Here is a 21,314-nt window from a genome sequence, read left to right on the forward strand (position 1 = left end):
GAGTGAGTACAGACGACGTTGAAAAATATTTTTAGCATCACAGAACGGGATGTCTCGCTGTGCAAGCAAAGATGCACTCTTTGCTGCGTTATCCGCCTGCTCATTACCAGTGATTCCGACATGACTCGGAATCCAGCAAAATAATATCTTAAATTCCCTGTTTTTTAAAGTTCTTAGAAGATCAAGAATTTCCAGGGCAACCGGGTGAATCTGATTATTACAGTTGGAAAACATTGTCAATGAACTCATGCTGTCAGTATAGATACAAAATTTACGATCAGAGGAGAGTGAAATCCTCTGAAGAGCATAAAAGATGGCTAATAATTCAGCAGATAAAACAGATAGAGATGAATCTAGACGGTAACTAAATGTGTCGGTATCAAAAACCATACCGCAACCAACATGGCCTTCTGATTTCGAACCATCCGTAAATATTTTTAAATAATCTGAATACTGACAGCGATGAGAATGAAACAGATTCTGGTAGACAATAGGGGCAGTACTCTGCTTCTCAAAACCAGAGAAGGGATTTAAAAATGAAAACTGAGGAATATTCCAGGGAGGAAAGGAAAATGGATCGGAAGTCTGGATTACCTTATCATGAAGTCCATAATCACGAAGGAGCAGTTTAACTCTCTCGCAGAATGGAAGTGCGTGAGAGCGACGAGCATTATAAAGTCTCCGAAGACTAACTGGAAATATCAAAGAACACACCGGATGCTTGGGAACAGACAGTGCTCGAAGATAATATTGGGCAGATAATTTTTCACGCCGTAAACTTAGTGGTAGATGATTGCAGAGAACATACAGACTATTCACAGGCGAGGTGCGAAATGCTCCTAAGCTAATTCTCAAAGCAGAATGATGTATGGTATCAAGTCTACGTAAAACCGTAGGACGAGCAGAGCCATACACCATACTTCCGTAATCTATACGGGATAAAGTCACTGCCTGATAAATTCTGAGCAAAGAAGTTCGATCTGCTCCCCAAGTGGTTCTGGACAGTACCTTGAGAATATTTAATGACCTATCACACCTCTTCCGCAAATGTAGGACATGCGGAAGGAAAGTGAGCTTACGGTCAAATATTATACCCAAAAACTTTATTTCATTTACCACAGGGATGGTAGCATTACGAATCTGAACTTTGGGATCTAAATGAATACCCCGTTTCCTACAAAAATGGACGCATCTACTTTTCTCTGGAGAAATCGTATGTCCATTTTCATTGCACCAATTTACAAGTTTGTTTACAGCAACCTGCAGTTGTCGCTCTATCAGGTGCATATTGCTCCCTTGGCAAGATATCTGGAGATCATCCACGTATAATGTGCCTTGAATAGATGGAGGTAAAACATTAATTATTTGGCTAAAATGGACAATAAAAAGAGTAACACTAAGGATGCTACCCTGCGGGACACCTTCAGTTTGAATAAAATCATTTGAATAGACGTTACCCATGCGAACTTTAAACGTTCGACAAGATAAAAAGTTTTTTAAAAATATCGGTAAATTTCCTCTAAAGCCATAGTTAAAAAGCGTTGAGAGTATGCCGTGACGCCACGTACGGTCGTACGCTTTCTCTATATCGAAAAAAATAGATACAAGGTGATTTCTCTTCACAAATGCATTGCGGATTTGCGTTTCCAGAAGGACGAGGTTGTCAACAGTTGACCGTCCTCTACGGAAACCACTCTGTAACTGAGAGATACATCCTTGTTTTTCTAATTCAAAAACCAGACGAGAATTGACCATACGTTCTAAGGTTTTACAGAGACAGCTCGTCAAAGCTATTGGTCGGTAGTTCAGAGTATTGGATGGTTCTTTGCCAGGTTTTAGGATTGGGATAACAATAGCTTCGCGCCATTGAGAAGGGTACTTCTGCTCGATCCAGATTCTGTTAAATAACAACAACAGGTTGGAAAGGGAAGTGTTACTCAAATGACGGAGCATATTGTATGTAATCCCATCTGGCCCTGGACTGGTGTCATGAGATTTAGATAAGGCCTTTTCGAGTTCAAACATTTTAAATTTACAGTTATATGAATACTTGCGATGGTCATTAAAAAGCAGAGGCAACTGTTCCGCGGGATTCTTAATCGCCAGAAACTCCGGATTATAAGATTCTATTGCGGAAACTTGTGCAAATGCTTGGCCCAGGATATTGGCTACTTCTAATGGAGCCGAATGTATCCCACTTCCTGTATTTAAAACAGGAATGGAAGATTCACAATAAATACCATTCGCAGCCTTTACTTTTTTCCACAACTGTTTGCTGGAGGTCGATGATGCAATGGACGATACAAATTTAATCCAGGAGTCCCTCTGACTCTGACGACGAACGCGACGAGCTAGCGCTTTGGCTCTTTTAAAAGCAATGAGATTTTCAGTTGTCGGGTACCTCCGAAAGATGTTCCATAATTTTTTTTGCTGCTTGTGGCTGTCGCGACAAGCCTCATTCCACCACGGCCTGCGAAATTTTCTGAGACGTGGGAAGGTCTTTGGAATGGTGGCATTTGCGGCGTTTAATATGGCGTCAATAACAAGTTGCATTGCTTCCGTGATATCATAAGTACTGATCATGGTCTCAGTTATATCTGCCAATTGCGTGAAAGTATCCCAGTCTGCCCGCTGGAATAGAAAACGCGGAGGACGGAGAGTCGCACCGCCGCTATCAGCATGGGAGACAATAATAGGGAAATGATCACTATTATGTAAATCTTTGCTAACTCCAAAGTTCAACACCGGCAAAAGTTCAGGAGAACACATGGCTAGATCAAGGCTATGGAAGCTACGTGTGGGTTCATGGAAGTACGTCTTCTCTTCATTATTGAGCAAACAGAGACTTGTTGTTGTTGTGCGATTTTATTGGCGCAAGAGCCATTCTTGGCCATACTGCGCCAAGCGTATGGTTTTTGGTTTCATCTCATGATACAAGATATTTTTCTAGAATTTAAAATAGAAAGTTCTGATAAAAATTAATGAATTATTATTTTTTAAAATTGTCCAAATTCAAATTTAACATTGAGTAAAGACAACAAAATTACTCCAAAAGAGAAAAAAATGATTCTGTTAAAGGCTCAGTAATAGACAGTTGAATGATAAAAATGTCAGATACAAGTAAAAAACCGAATAGATTTTAAAAATTTAAAAATATTTGGATGGTATGTTTCACCCACCAAGTCTTGCATGTTAAGTGACGAGTGGAAGAAGTGACGACGATGAACATTAAATTCAGGGCATTCGATCAAAATATGTTTAACGCTAAGTTCAGTACGACATTTGGAACACGTTGGCGCTCTCTCACCAAAAAGGAGATGACGGTGAGTATGACGAGTGTGTCCTATACGTAGGCGAGTCATTTTGACATCAGCCTCACGTTGTGGAAGAATGGGCCATAAACCAATTGTGGGTTTGATGAAATGTAATTTATTATTGATCTGCAGATCCCATGCCATCTGCCATTTAGAAAAGATTTGACATACAAGAGACCTCTTAGCATCACAATATGGAAGCGATTGCGATAGAAATAATGTTGCAGATTTGGCTTCAAAGTCTGCCTTTTCATTTCCGGATATACCTGCATGCCCTGGGATCCAACAAAAAATAATTTTGAAACCCCTATTTTCTAGGAGTCGTAATGTACACAAAATTTGAATGGCAATTGGGTGCATCTGATAATGATAATGAGAGAGTGTTTCTAAAGCACTCAGACTGTCAGTATAAATTATAAAATTACGCTCAGAAAGAGGCAAGATTTCGCGAAGAGCACAGAAAATCGCCACCAACTCAGCTGTGAATACAGAGGAATAATTATGTAGGCGATAGCTCAGAGTATCAGCTGGAATTATGATGCCGCAGCCGACATGCCCATCTGATTTGGAGCCATCTGTAAAGATTGGTGTGAAAGAAGAATACTGACAGCGATGATAAAGAAAAATCTGCTGGTAAACAATAGAAGCAGTAGAAGACTTATCGAATCCTGCAAATGGATTCAGAAAGGAGAAGTATGGGACATCCCAAGGCGGAAAGCAAAATGAATCAATTGTCATGATGGTGAGATTTGAAAGACCCGAATCACGCAAGAGCAATTTTGCTCTCTCACTGAATGGAAGAATGTGAGAAGGACGGGCATCATATAGTCTACGAAGGCTAACTGGAAGGTTCATTTGACAAATAGGGTGATTGGGAACAGATTTTGTACGGTAATAATATGAAATAGATAACTTCAAACGCCTTAAATGAAGAGGAAGTTGATGGCAAATGACATACAGGCTTTCTACTGGAGAGGTGCGAAACGCTCCGGAACAGATTCTTAGAGCAGCATGGTGAATGGTATCCAGTCGCCTTAAAACTGTAGAGCGTGCGGAGCCATACACCATGCAGCCATAATCAATGCGAGAAAGGATGACTGCTTGATAAATACGGAGTAGGGAGGTTCTATCAGCTCCCCAAGATGTTTTAGACAGAACTTTTAAAATATTCAATGCTTTTTCACACTTCTTCCGTAGGTGTAAGATGTGCGGAAGGAAGGTGAGCTTCCGATCAAGAAACACTCCCAAAAACCGAATTTCATTCACAACAGGAATAGGGGTATTTTTAATGCAAATACTTGGATCCTGGTGAATGTTTCTTTTCCTGCAGAAATGAACGCATCTGCTCTTCTCAGGAGAGATAGTATGCCCATTGTTATCGCACCAATCTACAACTTTATTAATGGCATTTTGCAATTGTCGTTCGATTGAATTCATATTACTGCCTTCGCATGAGATCTGCAAATCATCTACATAAAGTGATCCCTGAACAGATGAAGGTAAATGAGTTAAAATTTGACTAAGGTGGACGATAAAAAGTGTGACACTGAGGACACTACCCTGTGGAACTCCCTCAGCTTGATTAAAATGAGTTGAATAAACATTTCCAACACGAACTCTAAAAGTCCGATTTAATAAGAAGTTCTGTAAAAATATGGGAAGGTTTCCCCTAAAACCAAAGTTAAAAAGTGTTGAGAGTATGCCAAAACGCCAAGCACGGTCATAGGCCTTCTCGATATCGAAGAATATGGAAACTAGGTGGTTCCTCCTGACGAATGCGTTGCGTATTTGGGTTTCCAATAGTACGAGGTTGTCAAAAGTTGACCTACCTCTTCGGAAACCACTCTGCAACGGGGAGATGCATCCTTGTTTCTCCAATTCGTGTATGAGACGTGCATTAACCATTCTCTCAAAGGTTTTGCAGAGACAGTTTGTCAGAGCAATTGGTCGGTAGTTCAGAGGGTTGGATGCTTCCTTACCAGGTTTTAATATCGGAATCACAATAGCTTCGCGCCATTGTGAGGGATACTTCTGTTCAGTCCAAATTCTGTTAAATAATAGTAACAGATTTGAAAGGGAAGTTGCATTCAAGTGGCGGAGCATATTGTATGTTATCCCATCTGGTCCAGGGCTTGTATCATGAGCATTAGATAAGGCCGTTTCCAGTTCAAACATCCGGAATTCACAGTTATATGGAAAAGTACATCGGTCATTAAAGCGCAGAGGCAACCGTTCCGCTCGATTCTTAATTGCCAGAAATGAAGAGCTATAAGAATCCGTTGCGGACACTTGTGCGAATGCTTGACCGAGAATATTGGCAACATCTAATGGGGCTGAGTGCGCCACATTTCCTATATTTAAAATAGGTATGGTGGTTTCACTGTATATCCCATTAGCAGCCTTAACTTTTTTCCACAAATGTTTACTGGTAGTGGAGGATGTGATAGATGATACAAACTTAATCCAAGATTCCCTCTGACTACGGCGACGAATTCGACGAGCAAGGGCCTTGGCACGCTTAAAAGCAACAAGGTTTTCTGTTGTCGGGTATCTTCTAAAAATATTCCAAAGTCGTTTTTGGTTTTTATAGCTGTCGCGACAAGCTTCATTCCACCACGGTTTACGATATTTTCTTAAACGTGGGGAAGTCTTCGGAATGGTGGCATTTGCTGCACTTATTATGTTATCAACGACATGTTGCATTGCTTCCGTGATGTCGCAAGTGTTGACCATAGTCTCGGTGACATTTGCCAATCGCATGAAGGCACCCCAGTCTGCCCGCTGGAATAGAAAACGGGGGGGACAATGAGTCACACCACCTCTATCAGCATGGGAGACAATAATAGGGAAATGATCACTATTATAAAGATCTCTGCTCACTGCAAAGGTCAGCAATGGCAGAAGTTCAGGAGAACATATGGCCAGATCAATTGTATGAAAGCTACGTGTAGGTTCGTGGAAGTACGTCTTCTCTTTATTATTGAGCAGACAGATACAGTTATTAGTTATAAACTGTTCGATCTGCCGCCCACGAGAGTTTGTACTATCCGAACCCCACAAGGTACTATGTCCGTTGAAATCTCCGAAAATAATAAAAGGCTCAGGAAGCTGGTCCACTAAATCATCAAGATCTTGTTGGCTAATGACATCGTGAGGTGGCAAGTAAATACAACAGACTGTGACCAATGATCGTACATGAACTTGTACAGCCACAGCCTGTAGAGCTGTATTCAAAGTGAGAGATGTGCTCGGATATAAATTTGATGTAAAGATACAGACACCACCAGAACTGTGAGAGCCAGTGCCTGCATCTTTCCGAATACAGTTATAACCACGCAATTTAATGGGAATGCTTGGTGTCAAAAAGGTTTCTTGGACACCAATGCAAGCAGGATGAAATGTGTTTAAGATAGACTTGATGTCAGAAAGTTTGGACCGGAGGCCGCGACAATTCCATGATAAGAAGGTACCCATTAAGAGGTTCTTGTTGCAGAAAAATTTGGAACAGTGTTAAGGGGTTGCGAGATTTCGCAACTCATTTTTAAATCGTCATCCTCTTCTTCTGATGGATGAAGTGATATGAGCTCAGGGCTTTTGGACGTTCCACCAAAAATTGAGGTTAAGTCCTTGTGGACTATGCCCCGATTAGCAAGACCAAGAGCGACTGAATTTTTGAAAATTGATTTTTTTAATTTTGGAGAAAGGTCTTTTTCAGATAGGCCACGTTTAGAAAGTTTTAGCTTCCGAGATTTATTAGGTTTCGGTTTTTGTTTGGAAGTTTTTGATTTGACAGGCTCAGGAGCACTGGTAGTTGAATTTTCTGTTTCTGAATCAGATGCTTTTTCAGGAGGTTTTTTATGGGAAGTGTGTTTTGAGCAATTTGGGCAGGAACAGTTTTCACAGAAGGACTTTTGGACCGCAGATGCATAGCTAAGACCAGGTTTAGGAGTCTGGGCCAAAACTTTCCGTCTGGCTTCTGGGTATGAAATATTTTCTTTTATTTTAGTTGCAACTATTCGTTTTTCCAGTTGCCAGCGTTCGCATAAACGAGAATATGATGTGTGGTTGCCATTGCAGTTTGTGCACTTTTCTGGTGCAGTGCACTGCTGACAATCGTGGCCTTTTTCTGCGCAGCGGGCACAAGTGATAGTCCCGCGGCAGTTAGTTTTCGAATGCCCAAAACGCTGGCATTGAAAGCATCTCAATGGATTGGGGATATACGGGCGTACAGGTAATTTTATATAGCCAGCACATATATATTCAGGTAACTGATGGCTATGGAATGTTAGAATAAAATGCTTTGTTGGGAGGAGTTGTCCATCCCGCCTAATTGTTATCTGGCGTACATGTGTCACTCCCTGCGACGATAGTTCTTTCGTTATCTCTTCTATAGGTACATTAAACAGTTCTCCGCATGTTATTACCCCTTTCGAATAGTTTAGCGATGCATGTGAACAGACTGTAACTGGTATTGTGGCCAATGCTTTTAGTTTAATGATTTGCTGGGCTTGCTTTTTAGAGCATACTTCAACCAGCAAATCGCCTGAACGCATTTTGCGGATTGATGCAACCTCGCCGACTGTCGCCGATATTGCTTTTTGGACCAAAAAAGGTGAAACAGAGTTAAATGTATCGTTTTTATCGGATACTCGCTTGATAACAAAAAAGGAATCAAAATGGTGAGTGAAGGATTTGTAATTAGAATGATGCCCACTGAAGGGAGATTTCTTGGAGGAGCCCATATGACATTGTTGAATTTTCGGGCCCGACGGCACCGCCCACCACGGAGCCCAACAAGGGAAGGCAGCCACCGGCTCTGGCCATTCCCAGCCTCGGCGTTTACCTTGGTGCTAGCCGGAACCTATACGCTCGGAGTTACCCCCGGGGACAGTGACCACCCTTAACGCCAAGCCCAAGGAGTAACCCCTTTGCTTGATCCCTAGCAGACTAGCCACTCAGGTGACTAGGTACCAGCCGATTGATACACCGGGGACCACAGTGCACCACCCGTCTTTCTAGTGCGTTGCCACGCACGGCCAACACGTGGGGTTTTGGCTGTCCATGAGAAGCAAGAAGCAAACAGAGCGGCGACAGCTTCTCATGGAGAGCTCCCTCGCTTGCCGTCGAGGGAAGGAAAGACAGCAGAAAGCAGAAGGCGTAGGGGAGTGGAAACATAAAGGGAGTATAGATCCCTGGGTACCTCGGGATTGGGACACCCGTACTCACCTATAGTAGGTGAGCCCCTGAGGGGGAGCAAACAGAGACAATTATTAGAAATAAACTGTTCTATCTGTTGCCCACGAGAATTTGTATTCTCCGAACCCCACAACGTACTATGGCCGTTAAAATCGCCAAAAATAATAAATGGTGCAGGCAGTTGGTCCACAAGTTTATCAAGATCTTGTTGACGAATGACATCATGAGGCGGTAAGTAAATGCAGCAGACTGTGACCAAAATTCGAGTATGAACTTGAACAGCCACAGCCTGCAGAGAAGTATGTAATAGGAGAGGTGTGCTCGGATATAAATTCGACGTGAAAATACAAACTCCACCAGAAGGATGAGATGCTGTTTCTGCATCTTTACGAGTACAGTTATAACCGCGTATTTTGATGGGGATACTAGATGTCAAGAATGTCTCCTGAACACCAAAACAGATAGGATGAAAGTTGTTAAGGATGGTCTTGATGTCATTTAATTTGGACCGAAGGCCACGACAATTCCATGAAACGAAGGTACCCATTACGAAACTTTTGCTTCAAGTGAAGGATTGGAAACAGTGTTGGGAAGTTGCGAAATATCGCAACTCATTTTAAGTTCATCCTCTTCTTCAGATGGATGAAGTGCGATTAGGTCAGCACTTTTGGATGTGCCACCAAAAATGGATGTTAGGTCTTTGTGGACTGCACCTTGATTTGCAAGTCCCAAAGCAACCGAATTGCGCAAGGTTGATTTTCTGAGTTTTGTTCTAATTTCCTGTGGAGAAAGACCACGTTTTGAAAGTTGTAATTTTAAATGCTTTCCAGATTTTGATTTGTTTATTTTAGGTTTATCAGGTTTCAATAATTCAATTTCATTGTTTGTGGAATGCTCTGTTTCTGAATCACTTGACTTTTCAAGTGTTTTTGTGTGGGTAACAGATTTAACACAATTTGGACAAGAACAATTTACACAAAACTGTTTCTGTACCACAGAAGCATAAGTTAAACCAGGCGTAGGTGTTTGAGCTAGAATTTTACGTCTAGCTTCAGGATAAGTTATATTTTCTTTGAATTTGAGAGTGGTTATTTGTTTCTCGAGTGTCCAACGTTTGCAAAGTCTCGAATAGGAAGCATGATCTTCACCACAATTGACGCACTTTTCTGGTGCAGTGCACTCCTGGCTTTCATGACCTTTTTCAGCACATCGGGCACAAGTTACTGTCCCGCGGCAATTAGCTTTGGAGTGACCGAAACGTTGGCATTGGAAACATCTCAAGGGATTAGGAATATAGGCTCGAACAGGTAATTTCAGGTAGCCGGCATATACAAATTCAGGCAGTTTAGGTGAATGAAATGTGAGGATGAGGTGTTTCGTATTAATGAGTTGCCCATTCCGCCGAATGGTTATGCGGCGTACATGAGTTACTCCTTGCTGTTGAAATCCTTTAGATATTTCTTCAAGAGAAACATTGTACAGCTCTCCACAGGTTATGACGCCTTTCGAGTAATTTAAGGAAGAGTGAGGGGAAACAGTAACAGGTATTGTAGCTAAGGCTTTTAGTTTGGTTACTTGCTGGGCTTGCTTCTTAGAATTAACTTCTATGAGCAAGTCACCAGAACGCATTTTGCGTATACCTGCAACATCACCGACGGTTGCTACTATGGCTTTTTGCACAAGAAATGGTGATACAGAGTGAAAAGTATCTTTAGATTCAGAAACTCTTTTTATGATGAAAAATGTGTCAAAATGTGAAATGGTTTGGATTTGATTTGGTAATATTTGACGCCCACTGAAGGGAGAACGGTTTTTTTTGCCCATACGATATTGATGGGGCTTCGGGCCCCGACGGCACCACCCACCATGGAGTCCAACAAGGGAAGGCAGCCACCGGCTCTGGCCATTCCCAGCCTCGGCGCTTACCCTAGCGCTAGCCGGAACCTATACGCTCGGAGTTACCCCCGGGGACAGTGACCACCCTTAACGCCAAGCCCAAGGAGTAACCCCTTCGCTTGATCCCTAGCAGACTAGTAACTCAGGTTGCTAGCTACCGGCCGATTGATACACCGGGGACCACAGTGCACCGCCCGTCTAATGGGTCGCCACGCACGGCAAACACGTGGGGGTATTTGCTGTCCATGAGAAGCAGGAAGCAAACAGAGCGGCGACAGCTTCTCATGGAGAGCTCCCTCGACTACCCTCGAGGGAAAGAAGAACAAAGGAGACAGCAGAAGGCGGAGAGGAGAGCGAACTGAAAGGGAGTAAAGATCCCTGGGTACCTCGGGATTGGGACACCCGTACTCACCTAAAGTAGGTGAGCCCCTGAGGGGAAGTCAACTTTGAATAACTCAGTCGCTCTGGGACTTGCGAGTCAGGGCATAGTCCACAAGGATTTATCATCCATTTTTAAAGGCGTGCCCAAAAGTCCCGATAGTATTTCGCTTCATCCATCTGAAGAGGATGATAATGACCTCCAAATGAGTTGCGAGTTATCGCCAACTCCATCTAATGTTCCTACCACTGCTTTTAAAACACACGCTTCTTAATGGGTTTTTGTATTTCATGGAACTGTCGCGGCATTCGTCCCAAATTAAATGAAATTAGGACAATGCTTAACAAATTTCATTCCGCTTGTCTCTGCCTTCAAGAAACTTTCTTGAAGACAAACATCCCACTTAAATTACGTGGTTATAATACCGTTCGGAAAGATGCAGAAAACGGCTCCCATAATTCTGGAGGTGTCTGCATTCTAACCTCCAATTCCTTTCCGAGCACACCTCTTTCGCTCCATACTGATTTGCAAGCTGTGGCTGTTCAAGTGCATGCACGAGCATTAATTACAGTCTGTTGTATCTATTTGCCACCTAATGCTTCTGTTAGTCAACAAGATCTTGACAGTTTAGTGGATCAACTTCCAGCTCCGTTTATTCTACTTGGCGACTTTAATGGCCATTCTACTTTGTGGGGTTCAGATAGAACAAATTCTCGTGGGCGGCAGATCGAACAGTTTATTTCTAATAACTGTCTCTGTTTGCTCAATAATGACGAGAAAACTTATTTTCACGAACCAACACGCTCCTTTCACAATCTAGATCTTGCAATATGTCCGCCAGTTCTCTTTCCGCTTTTGAATTTTACAGTTGAAAATGATCTTCACAGTAGTGATCATTTCCCTATAATAATTTCCCATGCTGACAGTGGCGGTATGATTCAAGGTCCGCCTTATTTTCTATTTCAGCGAGCGGATTGGTCTGCATTCACAAAACAGGCAAAAATCACTGAAGCTATGGTTTATACAGCAGATATCCCCTCAGGGGCTCACCTACTACAGGTGAGTACGGGTGTCCCAATCCCGAGGTACCCAGGGATCTTTACTCCCTTTATGTTTACTCTCCACTGCGCCTTCTGCTGTCTCCTTTTTTCTTCTTTCCCTCGAGGGTAGGCGAGGGAGCTCTCCATGAGAAGCTGTCGCCGCTCTGTTTGCTTCCTGCTTCTCATGGACAGCAAATACCCCCACGTGTTTGCCGTGCGTGGCGACCCATTAGACGGGCGGTGCACTGTGGTCCCCGGTGTATCAATCGGCCGGTAACTAGCAACCTGAGTTACTAGTCTGCTAGGGATCAAGCGAAGGGGTTACTCCTTGGGCTTGGCGTTAAGGGTGGTCACTGTCCCCGGGGGTAACTCCGAGCGTATAGGTACCGATTAGCGCTAGGGTAAGCGCCGAGGCTGGGAATGGCCAGAGCCGGTGGCTGCCTTCCCTTGTTGGGCTCCGTGGTGGGCGGTGCCGTCGGGACCCGAAACCATATTCATATCGCATGGGGCCTAAAAACTTTCAGCAACGAACGGAAATCAAAAAAACTAAACTAATCTATTTTGATCATTTTTTTGTCATCAAGCGTTTATCAGACACAAAGGAAACATTTCACACAGTTTCGCCATTCCTTGTCGAGAAAGCTATTGTGAGCGTAATTGGAGAAGTACCATTAATCCGTAAACTTCGTTCTGGTGACCTACTTGTGGAAGTTGGTACTCAAAAACAATCTCATCAAATTTTAAAAATGAAAGCTTTGGCTACAATTCCTATTGAAGTGAGCACTCATTCTTCCCTTAATACCTCAAAGGGTGTTATAACCTTTGGGGAGTTGTATCATTCTACGATTGAAGAAATTACAGAAGACCTGAAATCTGAGGGAGTAACTCATGTGCGTCGTATCTTTATCAGACGAGATGGACAACTCCTCCCCACAAAACACCTTGTTCTCACTTTCCAATCTCCAACTTTGCCAGAAAAGGTTAAAGCAGGCTATATGAAATTGGCTGTGCGACCCTTTATTCCTAATCCTCTGCGATGTTATCAGTGCCAACGATTTGGACATTCTAAAATTTCCTGCCGCGGGACACCCACTTGCGCCCGTTGTGCAGAGAAAGGACACGACAGCCAGCAGTGTACGGCTCAAGAAAAATGTGTTAACTGCAGCGGCGATCACACATCTTTTTCTAGATCTTGTCCGCGTTGGCAGTTGGAGAAAGATATCATTGCATTGAAGATTAAGGAACAAATATCGTATGTAGAGGCAAAAAGAAAGATTCTCGCTCAAACACCTAAGCCAGGTCTAAGTTATGCTACAGCTGCAAAAGTTCCAGTTCAGGGAAATTTCTGTACAAACTGCTCCTGCATGAATTGTATTAAATTTACCACCAAAACAAAAATTGTTGAAAAAACATCAGAGTCAGAAACTGAACCATCCTCAAATAGTGTTCCAGACACAGATAAACCCACAAAACGGAAAACATCATCCAAATCGCAGAGATCACTTAAACTGAAACTTTCGAAATCTAACATTCCAGAAAAAACGATTTCAGAAAAATTAAAGGCAAAATTAAGAAAATCAAAAATCAAAAATTCTGTTGCTCTGGGGCTTGCAAATCAGGGTGTGGTCCATAGAGACCTTGCGTCTGTTTTTGGTGGCATGTCCAAGAGCCCCGACCTTATAACGCTACATCCGTCTGATTGGTTGGTTGGTTTGTGCGGTTTATTGGCGCAAGAGCCATATTTGGCCATGCTGCGCCAAGCAAATGGTAAGAAAAAAGGCCAACAACAAAACCAAACACATTAAAAAATATAAAAGCGAAAATGATCAGCATAAAAATGCAGGAAATTACTGTGCGATTAAGTTAAGGGATTGGATTGGATATTGTTGTTTATTGGCGCAAGAGCCATATCTGACTATACTGCGCCAGACATATGGTTAAAATATAGTCTTAGACTTTACGTCCTACAGCTGATTAAATAAAACTGATAAAATTGCAAAGCAGCAACTCTTAAAATTGTAAACAAGGTAAAACCAACAAAGTTAAATGTTAAATAAAATGGTAAAATCCAGTTGCTTTTAAAAATTTAAAAAGATTTTTGTGGGGACGTTCCCCCACGAGCATTTGCATGTTCAGTGTTGAAGCATAAAAAAAACGTAAACGATAATAATCAAAATTAGGACACTCTATTAAGAGATGAAGAACGGTTAAAATCACTTGGCATTTCGAGCAGAAAGGAGCCCGTTCGCCGAATAAAAGGTGTTTATGAGTAAAACGAGTGTGACCAATGCGGAGTCTAGACAATTTGACGTCTAGCTCTCGCACTGGTAAACAAGGCCAGGATGAAATGATAGGTTTTACGTTATGAAGTTTGTTATTAGTATGATTGTTCCATGATTCCTGCCAGAGTGAATTCATACGACGTTGAAAAATATTTTTTGCATCACAGAACGGGATGTCTCGCTGTGAAAGCAAAGATGCACTCTTTGCTGCATTATCCGCCAACTCATTACCAGTGATTCCGACATGACTCGGAATCCAACAAAACAATATCTCAAAATCCCTGTTTTTTAAAGTCCTTAGAAGATCGAGGATTTCCAAGGCAACCGGGTGAATCTGATTATTACAGTTGGAAAACATTGTCAGTGAACTCATGCTGTCAGTATAGATACAGAATTTACGATCAGAAGAGAGTGAAATCCTCTGAAGAGCATAAAAGATGGCTAATAATTCAGCGGATAAAACAGATAGAGAGGAATCTAGACGGTAACTAAATGTGTCGGTATCAAAGACAATACCGCAACCAACATGATCGTCTGATTTCGAACCATCCGTAAATATTTTTAAGTAATCTGAATACTGGCAGCAATGAGAATAAAACAGATTCTGATAAACAATAGGGGAAGTACTCTGCTTCTCAAAACCAGAGAAGGGATTTAAAAATGAAAACTGAGGAATATTCCAGGGAGGAAAGGAAAATGGATCGTATGTCTGGATTACCTTATCATGAAGTCCATAATCACGAAGGAGCAGTTTAACTCTCTCGCAGAATGGAAGTACGTGAGAGCGACGAGCATTATAAAGTCTCCGAAGACTAACCGGAAATGTCAAAGAACACACAGGATGCTTCGGAACAGACAGTGCTCGGAGATAATATTGGGCAGATAATTTTTCACGCCGTAAACTTAGTGGTAGATGATGGCAGAGAACATACAGACTATTCACAGGCGAGGTGCGAAATGCTCCTAAGCTAATTCGCAAAGCAGAATGATGTATGGTATCAAGTCTACGTAAAACCGTAGGACGAGCAGAGCCATACACCATACTTCCGTAATCTATACGGGATAAAGTCACTGCTTGATAAATTCTAAGCAAGGAAGTTCGATCTGCTCCCCAAGTGGTTCTGGACAGTACCTTGAGAATATTTAATGACCTATCACACCTCTTCCGCAAATGTAGGACATGCGGAAGGAAAGTGAGCTTACGGTCAAATATTATCCCCAAAAACTTTATTTCATTTACCACAGGGATGGTAGCACTATGAATCTGAACTTTGGGATCTAAATGAATACCCCGTTTCCTACAAAAATGGACGCATTTACTTTTCTCTGGAGAAATCGTATGTCCATTTTCATTGCACCAATTTACAAGTTTGTTTACAGCAACCTGCAGTTGTCGCTCTATCAGGTGCATATTGCTCCCTTGGCAAGAGATCTGGAGATCATCCACGTATAATGTGCCTTGAATAGATGGAGGTAAAACATTAATTATTTGGCTAAAATGGACAATAAAAAGAGTAACGCTAAGAATGCTACCCTGCGGGACACCTTCAGTTTGAATAAAATCATTTGAATAGACGTTACCAATGCGAACTTTAAACGTTCGACAAGATAAAAAGTTTTTTAAAAATATCGGTAAATTTCCTCTAAAACCATATTTAAAAAGCGTTGAGAGTATGCCGTGACGCCACGTACGGTCGTACGCTTTCTCTATATCAAAAAAAATAGATACAAGGTGATTTCGCCTCACAAATGCATTGCGGATTTGCGTTTCCAGAAGGACGAGGTTGTCAACAGTAGACCGTCCCCTACGGAAACCACTCTGCAACTGAGAGATACATCCTTGTTTTTCTAATTCGAAAATCAAACGAGCATTGACCATACGTTCTAAGGTTTTACAGAGACAGCTCGTCAAAGCTATTGGTCGGTAGTTCATAGGATTGGATGGTTCTTTGCCGGGTTTTAGGATTGGGATAACAATAGCTTCGCGCCATTGTGAAGGGTACTTCTGCTCGGTCCAGATTCTGTTAAATAATAATAACAGGTTGGAAAGGGAAGTGGTATTCAAATGACGGAGCATGTTGTATGTAATCCCATCTGGTCCTGGACTGGTGTCATGAGATTTAGATAAGGCCTTTACGAGTTCAAACATTTTAAATTTACAGTTGTATGAAAACTTGCGACGGTCATTAAAATGCAGAGGCAACCGTTCCGCGGGATTCTTAATCGCCAGAAACTCAGGACCATAAGAATCTATTGCGGAAACTTGTGCAAATGCTTGGCCCAGGATATTGGCTACTTCTAATGGAGCAGAATGTATCCCACTTCCTGTATTTAAAACAGGAATGGAAGATTCACAACAAATACCATTAGCAGCCTTTACTTTTTTCCACAACTGTTTGCTAGAGGTCGATGATGTAATAGACGATACGAATTTAATCCAGGATTCCCTCTGACTCTGACGACGAATGCGACGAGCTAGCGCTTTGGCTCTTTTAAAAGAAATGAGATTTTCAGTTGTCGGGTACCTCCGAAAGATGTTCCATAGTTTTTTCTGCTGCTTGTGGCTGTCGCGACAAGCCTTATTCCACCACGGTCTGCGAAATTTTCTGAGACGTGGGGAGGTCTTTGGAATGGTGGCATTTGCGGCGTTTAATATGGTGTCAATAACAAGTTGCATTGCTTCCGTAATGTCGAAAGTACTGACCATGGTCTCTGTGATATCTGCCAATTGAGTGAAAGTATCCCAGTCTGCCCGCTGGAATAGAAAACGCGGAGGACAGAGAGTCGCACCGCCGCTATCAGCATGGGAGACAATAATAGGGAAATGGTCACTATTATGTAGATCTTTGTTAACTGCAAAGTTCAATACCGGCAAGAGTTCAGGAGAGCACATAGCTAGATCAAGGCTATGGAAGCTACGTGTGGGTTCATGGAAGTACGTCTTCTCATCATTATTGAGCAAACAGAGACAATTGTTAGAAATAAACTGTTCTATCTGTTGCCCACGAGAATTTGTACTTTCCGAACCCCACAACGTACTATGGCCGTTAAAATCTCCAAGTATAATAAATGGAGAAGGAAGTTGGTCCACAAGGTTATCAAGATCTTGCTGACGAATGACATCATGAGGCGGTAAGTAAATGTAGCAGACTGTGACCAAAATTCGTGTATGAACCTGAACAGCCACAGCCTGCAGAGAAGTGTGTAATAGGAGAGGTGTACTCGGATATAAATTCGACGTGAAAATACAAACTCCACCAGAAGGATGAGATGCTGTTTCTGCATCTTTACGAGCACAGTTATAACCGCGTATTTTGATGGGGATATTAGGTGTCAAGAAGGTCTCCTGAACACCAAAACAGATAGGATGAAAGTTGTTAAGGATGGTCTTAATGTCATTCAATTTGGACCGAAGGCCACGACAATTCCATGAAACGAAGGTACCCATTAAGTAACTTTTGCTTCAAGTAAAGGATTAGGAACAGTGTTGAGAAGTTGCGAAGCATCGCAACTCATTTTAAGTTCTTCATCCTCTTCTTCAGATGGATGAAGTGCGATTAGGTCTACATTTTTGGATGTGCCACCAAAAATGGACGTTAGGTCTTTGTGGACTGCACCTTGATTTGCGCCCCTCAGGGGCTCACCTACTATAGGTGAGTACGGGTGTCCCAATCCCGAGGTACCCAGGGATCTATACTCCCTTTATGTTTCCACTCCCCTACGCCTTCTGCTTTCTGCTGTCTTTCCTTCCCTCGACGGCAAGCGAGGGAGCTCTCCATGAGAAGCTGTCGCCGCTCTGTTTGCTTCTTGCTTCTCATGGACAGCCAAAACCCCACGTGTTGGCCGTGCGTGGCAACCCACTAGAAAGACGGGTGGTGCACTGTGGTCCCCGGTGTATCAATCGGCTGGTACCTAGTCACCTGAGTGGCTAGTCTGCTAGGGATCAAGCAAAGGGGTTACTCCTTGGGCTTGGCGTTAAGGGTGGTCACTGTCCCCGGGGGTAACTCCGAGCATATAGGTTCCGGCTAGCACCAAGGTAAGCGCCGAGGCTGGGAATGGCCAGAGCCGGTGGCTGCCTTCCCTTGTTGGGCTCCGTGGTGGGCGGTGCCGTCGGGCCCGAAAATTCAACAATGTCATATGGGCTCCTCCAAGAAATCTCCCTTCAGTGGGCATCATTCTAATTACAAATCCTTCACTCACCATTTTGATTCCTTTTTTGTTATCAAGCGAGTATCCGATAAAAACGATACATTTAACTCTGTTTCACCTTTTTTGGTCCAAAAAGCAATATCGGCGACAGTCGGCGAGGTTGCATCAATCCGCAAAATGCGTTCAGGCGATTTGCTGGTTGAAGTATGCTCTAAAAAGCAAGCCCAGCAAATCATTAAACTAAAAGCATTGGCCACAATACCAGTTACAGTCTGTTCACATGCATCGCTAAACTATTCGAAAGGGGTAATAACATGCGGAGAACTGTTTAATGTACCTATAGAAGAGATAACGAAAGAACTATCGTCGCAGGGAGTGACACATGTACGCCAGATAACAATTAGGCGGGATGGACAACTCCTCCCAACAAAGCATTTTATTCTAACATTCCATAGCCATCAGTTACCTGAATATATATGTGCTGGCTATATAAAATTACCTGTACGCCCGTATATCCCCAATCCATTGAGATGCTTTCAATGCCAGCGTTTTGGGCATTCGAAAACTAACTGCCGCGGGACTATCACTTGTGCCCGCTGCGCAGAAAAAGGCCACGATTGTCAGCAGTGCACTGCACCAGAAAAGTGCACAAACTGCAATGGCAACCACACATCATATTCTCGTTTATGCGAACGCTGGCAACTGGAAAAACGAATAGTTGCAACTAAAATAAAAGAAAATATTTCATACCCAGAAGCCAGACGGAAAGTTTTGGCCCAGACTCCTAAACCTGGTCTTAGCTATGCATCTGCGGTCCAAAAGTCCTTCTGTGAAAACTGTTCCTGCCCAAATTGCTCAAAACACACTTCCCATAAAAAACCTCCTGAAAAAGCATCTGATTCAGAAACAGAAAATTCAACTACCAGTGCTCCTGAGCCTGTCAAATCAAAAACTTCCAAACAAAAACCGAAACCTAATAAATCTCGGAAGCTAAAACTTTCTAAACGTGGCCTATCTGAAAAAGACCTTTCTCCAAAATTAAAAAAATCACTTTTCAAAAATTCAGTCGCTCTTGGTCTTGCTAATCGGGGCATAGTCCACAAGGACTTAACCTCAATTTTTGGTGGAACGTCCAAAAGCCCTGAGCTCATATCACTTCATCCATCAGAAGAAGAGGATGACGATTTAAAAATGAGTTGCGAAATCTCGCAACCCCTTAACACTGTTCCAAATTTTTCTGCAACAAGAACCTCTTAATGGGTACCTTCTTATCATGGAATTGTCGCGGCCTCCGGTCCAAACTTTCTGACATCAAGTCCATCTTAAACACATTTCATCCTGCTTGCATTGGTGTCCAAGAAACCTTTTTGACACCAAGCATTCCCATTAAATTGCGTGGTTATAACTGTATTCGGAAAGATGCAGGCACTGGCTCTCACAGTTCTGGTGGTGTCTGTATCTTTACATCAAATTTATATCCGAGCACATCTCTCACTTTGAATACAGCTCTACAGGCTGTGGCTGTACAAGTTCATGTACGATCATTGGTCACAGTCTGTTGTATTTACTTGCCACCTCACGATGTCATTAGCCAACAAGATCTTGATGATTTAGTGGACCAGCTTCCTAAGCCTTTTATTATTTTCGGAGATTTCAACGGACATAGTACCTTGTGGGGTTCGGATAGTACAAACTCTCGTGGGCGGCAGATCGAACAGTTTATAACTAATAACTGTATCTGTCTGCTCAATAATAAAGAGAAGACGTACTTCCACGAACCTACACGTAGCTTTCATACAATTGATCTGGCCATATGTTCTCCTGAACTTCTGCCATTGCTGACCTTTGCAGTGAGCAGAGATCTTTATAATAGTGATCATTTCCCTATTATTGTCTCATTGTGACTCATTGTCCCCCCCGTTTTCTATTCCAGCGGGCAGACTGGGGTGCCTTCATGCGATTGGCAAATGTCACCGAGACTATGGTCAACACTTGCGACATCACGGAAGCAATGCAACATGTCGTTGATAACATAATAAGTGCAGCAAATGCAACCATTCCGAAGACTTCCCCACGTTTAAGAAAATATCGTAAACCGTGGTGGAATGAAGCTTGTCGCGACAGCTATAAAAACCAAAAACGACTTTGGAATATTTTTAGAAGATACCCGACAACAGAAAACCTTGTTGCTTTTAAGCGTGCCAAGGCCCTTGCTCGTCGAATTCGTCGCCGTAGTCAGAGGGAATCTTGGATTAAGTTTGTATCATCTATCACATCCTCCACTACCAGTAAACATTTGTGGAAAAAAGTTAAGGCTGCTAATGGGATATACAGTGAAACCACCATACCTATTTTAAATATAGGAAATGTGGCGCACTCAGCCCCATTAGATGTTGCCAATATTCTCGGTCAAGCATTCGCACAAGTGTCCGCAACGGATTCTTATAGCTCTTCATTTCTGGCAATTAAGAATCGAGCGGAACGGTTGCCTCTGCGCTTTAATGACCGATGTACTTTTCCATATAACTGTGAATTCCGGATGTTTGAACTGGAAACGGCCTTATCTAATGCTCATGATACAAGCCCTGGACCAGATGGGATAACATACAATATGCTCCGCCACTTGAATGCAACTTCCCTTTCAAATCTGTTACTATTATTTAACAGAATTTGGACTGAACAGAAGTATCCCTCACAATGGCGCGAAGCTATTGTGATTCCGATATTAAAACCTGGTAAGGAAGCATCCAACCCTCTGAACTACCGACCAATTGCTCTGACAAACTGTCTCTGCAAAACCTTTGAGAGAATGGTTAATGCACGTCTCATACACGAATTGGAGAAACAAGGATGCATCTCCCCGTTGCAGAGTGGTTTCCGAAGAGGTAGGTCAACTTTTGACAACCTCGTACTATTGGAAACCCAAATACGCAACGCATTCGTCAGGAGGAACCACCTAGTTTCCATATTCTTCGATATCGAGAAGGCCTATGACCGTGCTTGGCGTTTTGGCATACTCTCAACACTTTTTAACTTTGGTTTTAGGGGAAACCTTCCC

General features: G+C 42.6%; 4 protein-coding genes across 4 annotated transcripts; 2 read left to right on the forward strand and 2 right to left on the reverse strand.

Annotated features, from left to right (window-relative positions):
* Positions 1 to 6,787: 6,787 nt before the first annotated feature.
* Positions 6,788 to 8,056, reverse strand: LOC129969061 (uncharacterized). The gene has a single exon (XM_056083469.1). It carries the CDS (start codon positions 8,054 to 8,056, stop codon positions 6,788 to 6,790), a length of 1,269 nt encoding a protein of 422 aa, XP_055939444.1.
* Positions 8,057 to 9,056: 1,000 nt separating this feature from the next.
* On the reverse strand, positions 9,057 to 10,139 carry LOC129969062 (uncharacterized). Its single transcript, XM_056083470.1, has 2 exons — positions 9,504 to 10,139; positions 9,057 to 9,290 (listed from the first exon to the last, which is right to left on the reverse strand). The coding sequence occupies exons 1-2, from the start codon at positions 10,137 to 10,139 to the stop codon at positions 9,057 to 9,059; spliced, it is 870 nt and encodes a 289-aa protein (XP_055939445.1).
* A 2,189-nt stretch (positions 10,140 to 12,328) lies between these two features.
* Positions 12,329 to 14,355, forward strand: LOC129969064 (uncharacterized). Its single transcript, XM_056083472.1, has 2 exons — positions 12,329 to 13,387; positions 14,275 to 14,355. The coding sequence occupies exons 1-2, from the start codon at positions 12,329 to 12,331 to the stop codon at positions 14,353 to 14,355; spliced, it is 1,140 nt and encodes a 379-aa protein (XP_055939447.1).
* A 3,889-nt stretch (positions 14,356 to 18,244) lies between these two features.
* On the forward strand, positions 18,245 to 19,513 carry LOC129969066 (uncharacterized). Its single transcript, XM_056083474.1, has one exon. It carries the CDS (start codon positions 18,245 to 18,247, stop codon positions 19,511 to 19,513), a length of 1,269 nt encoding a protein of 422 aa, XP_055939449.1.
* Positions 19,514 to 21,314: the final 1,801 nt, after the last annotated feature.

Source organism: Argiope bruennichi, chromosome 5, assembly GCF_947563725.1.
Source record: "Argiope bruennichi chromosome 5, qqArgBrue1.1, whole genome shotgun sequence".
Classification (NCBI taxonomy): domain Eukaryota; kingdom Metazoa; phylum Arthropoda; class Arachnida; order Araneae; family Araneidae; genus Argiope; species Argiope bruennichi.

Bases quoted from the DNA above. Each gene is read 5' to 3' on its own strand.
- LOC129969061 (XM_056083469.1), bottom strand. From the start codon at position 8,056: ATGGGCTCCTCCAAGAAATCTCCCTTCAGTGGGCATCATTCTAATTAC.
- LOC129969062 (XM_056083470.1), bottom strand. From the start codon at position 10,139: ATGCGTTCTGGTGACTTGCTCATAGAAGTTAATTCTAAGAAGCAAGCC. The intron at 9,291-9,503 runs GTACAGAAACAG...CTTTCTCCACAG, and splicing joins GTTTAACTTATGCTTCTGTG to GAAATTAGAACAAAACTCAG.
- LOC129969064 (XM_056083472.1), top strand. From the start codon at position 12,329: ATGGGGCCTAAAAACTTTCAGCAACGAACGGAAATCAAAAAAACTAAA. The intron at 13,388-14,274 runs GCAAAATTAAGA...TTTGCATCACAG, and splicing joins CGATTTCAGAAAAATTAAAG to AACGGGATGTCTCGCTGTGA.
- LOC129969066 (XM_056083474.1), top strand. From the start codon at position 18,245: ATGGGCTCCTCCAAGAAATCTCCCTTCAGTGGGCATCATTCTAATTAC.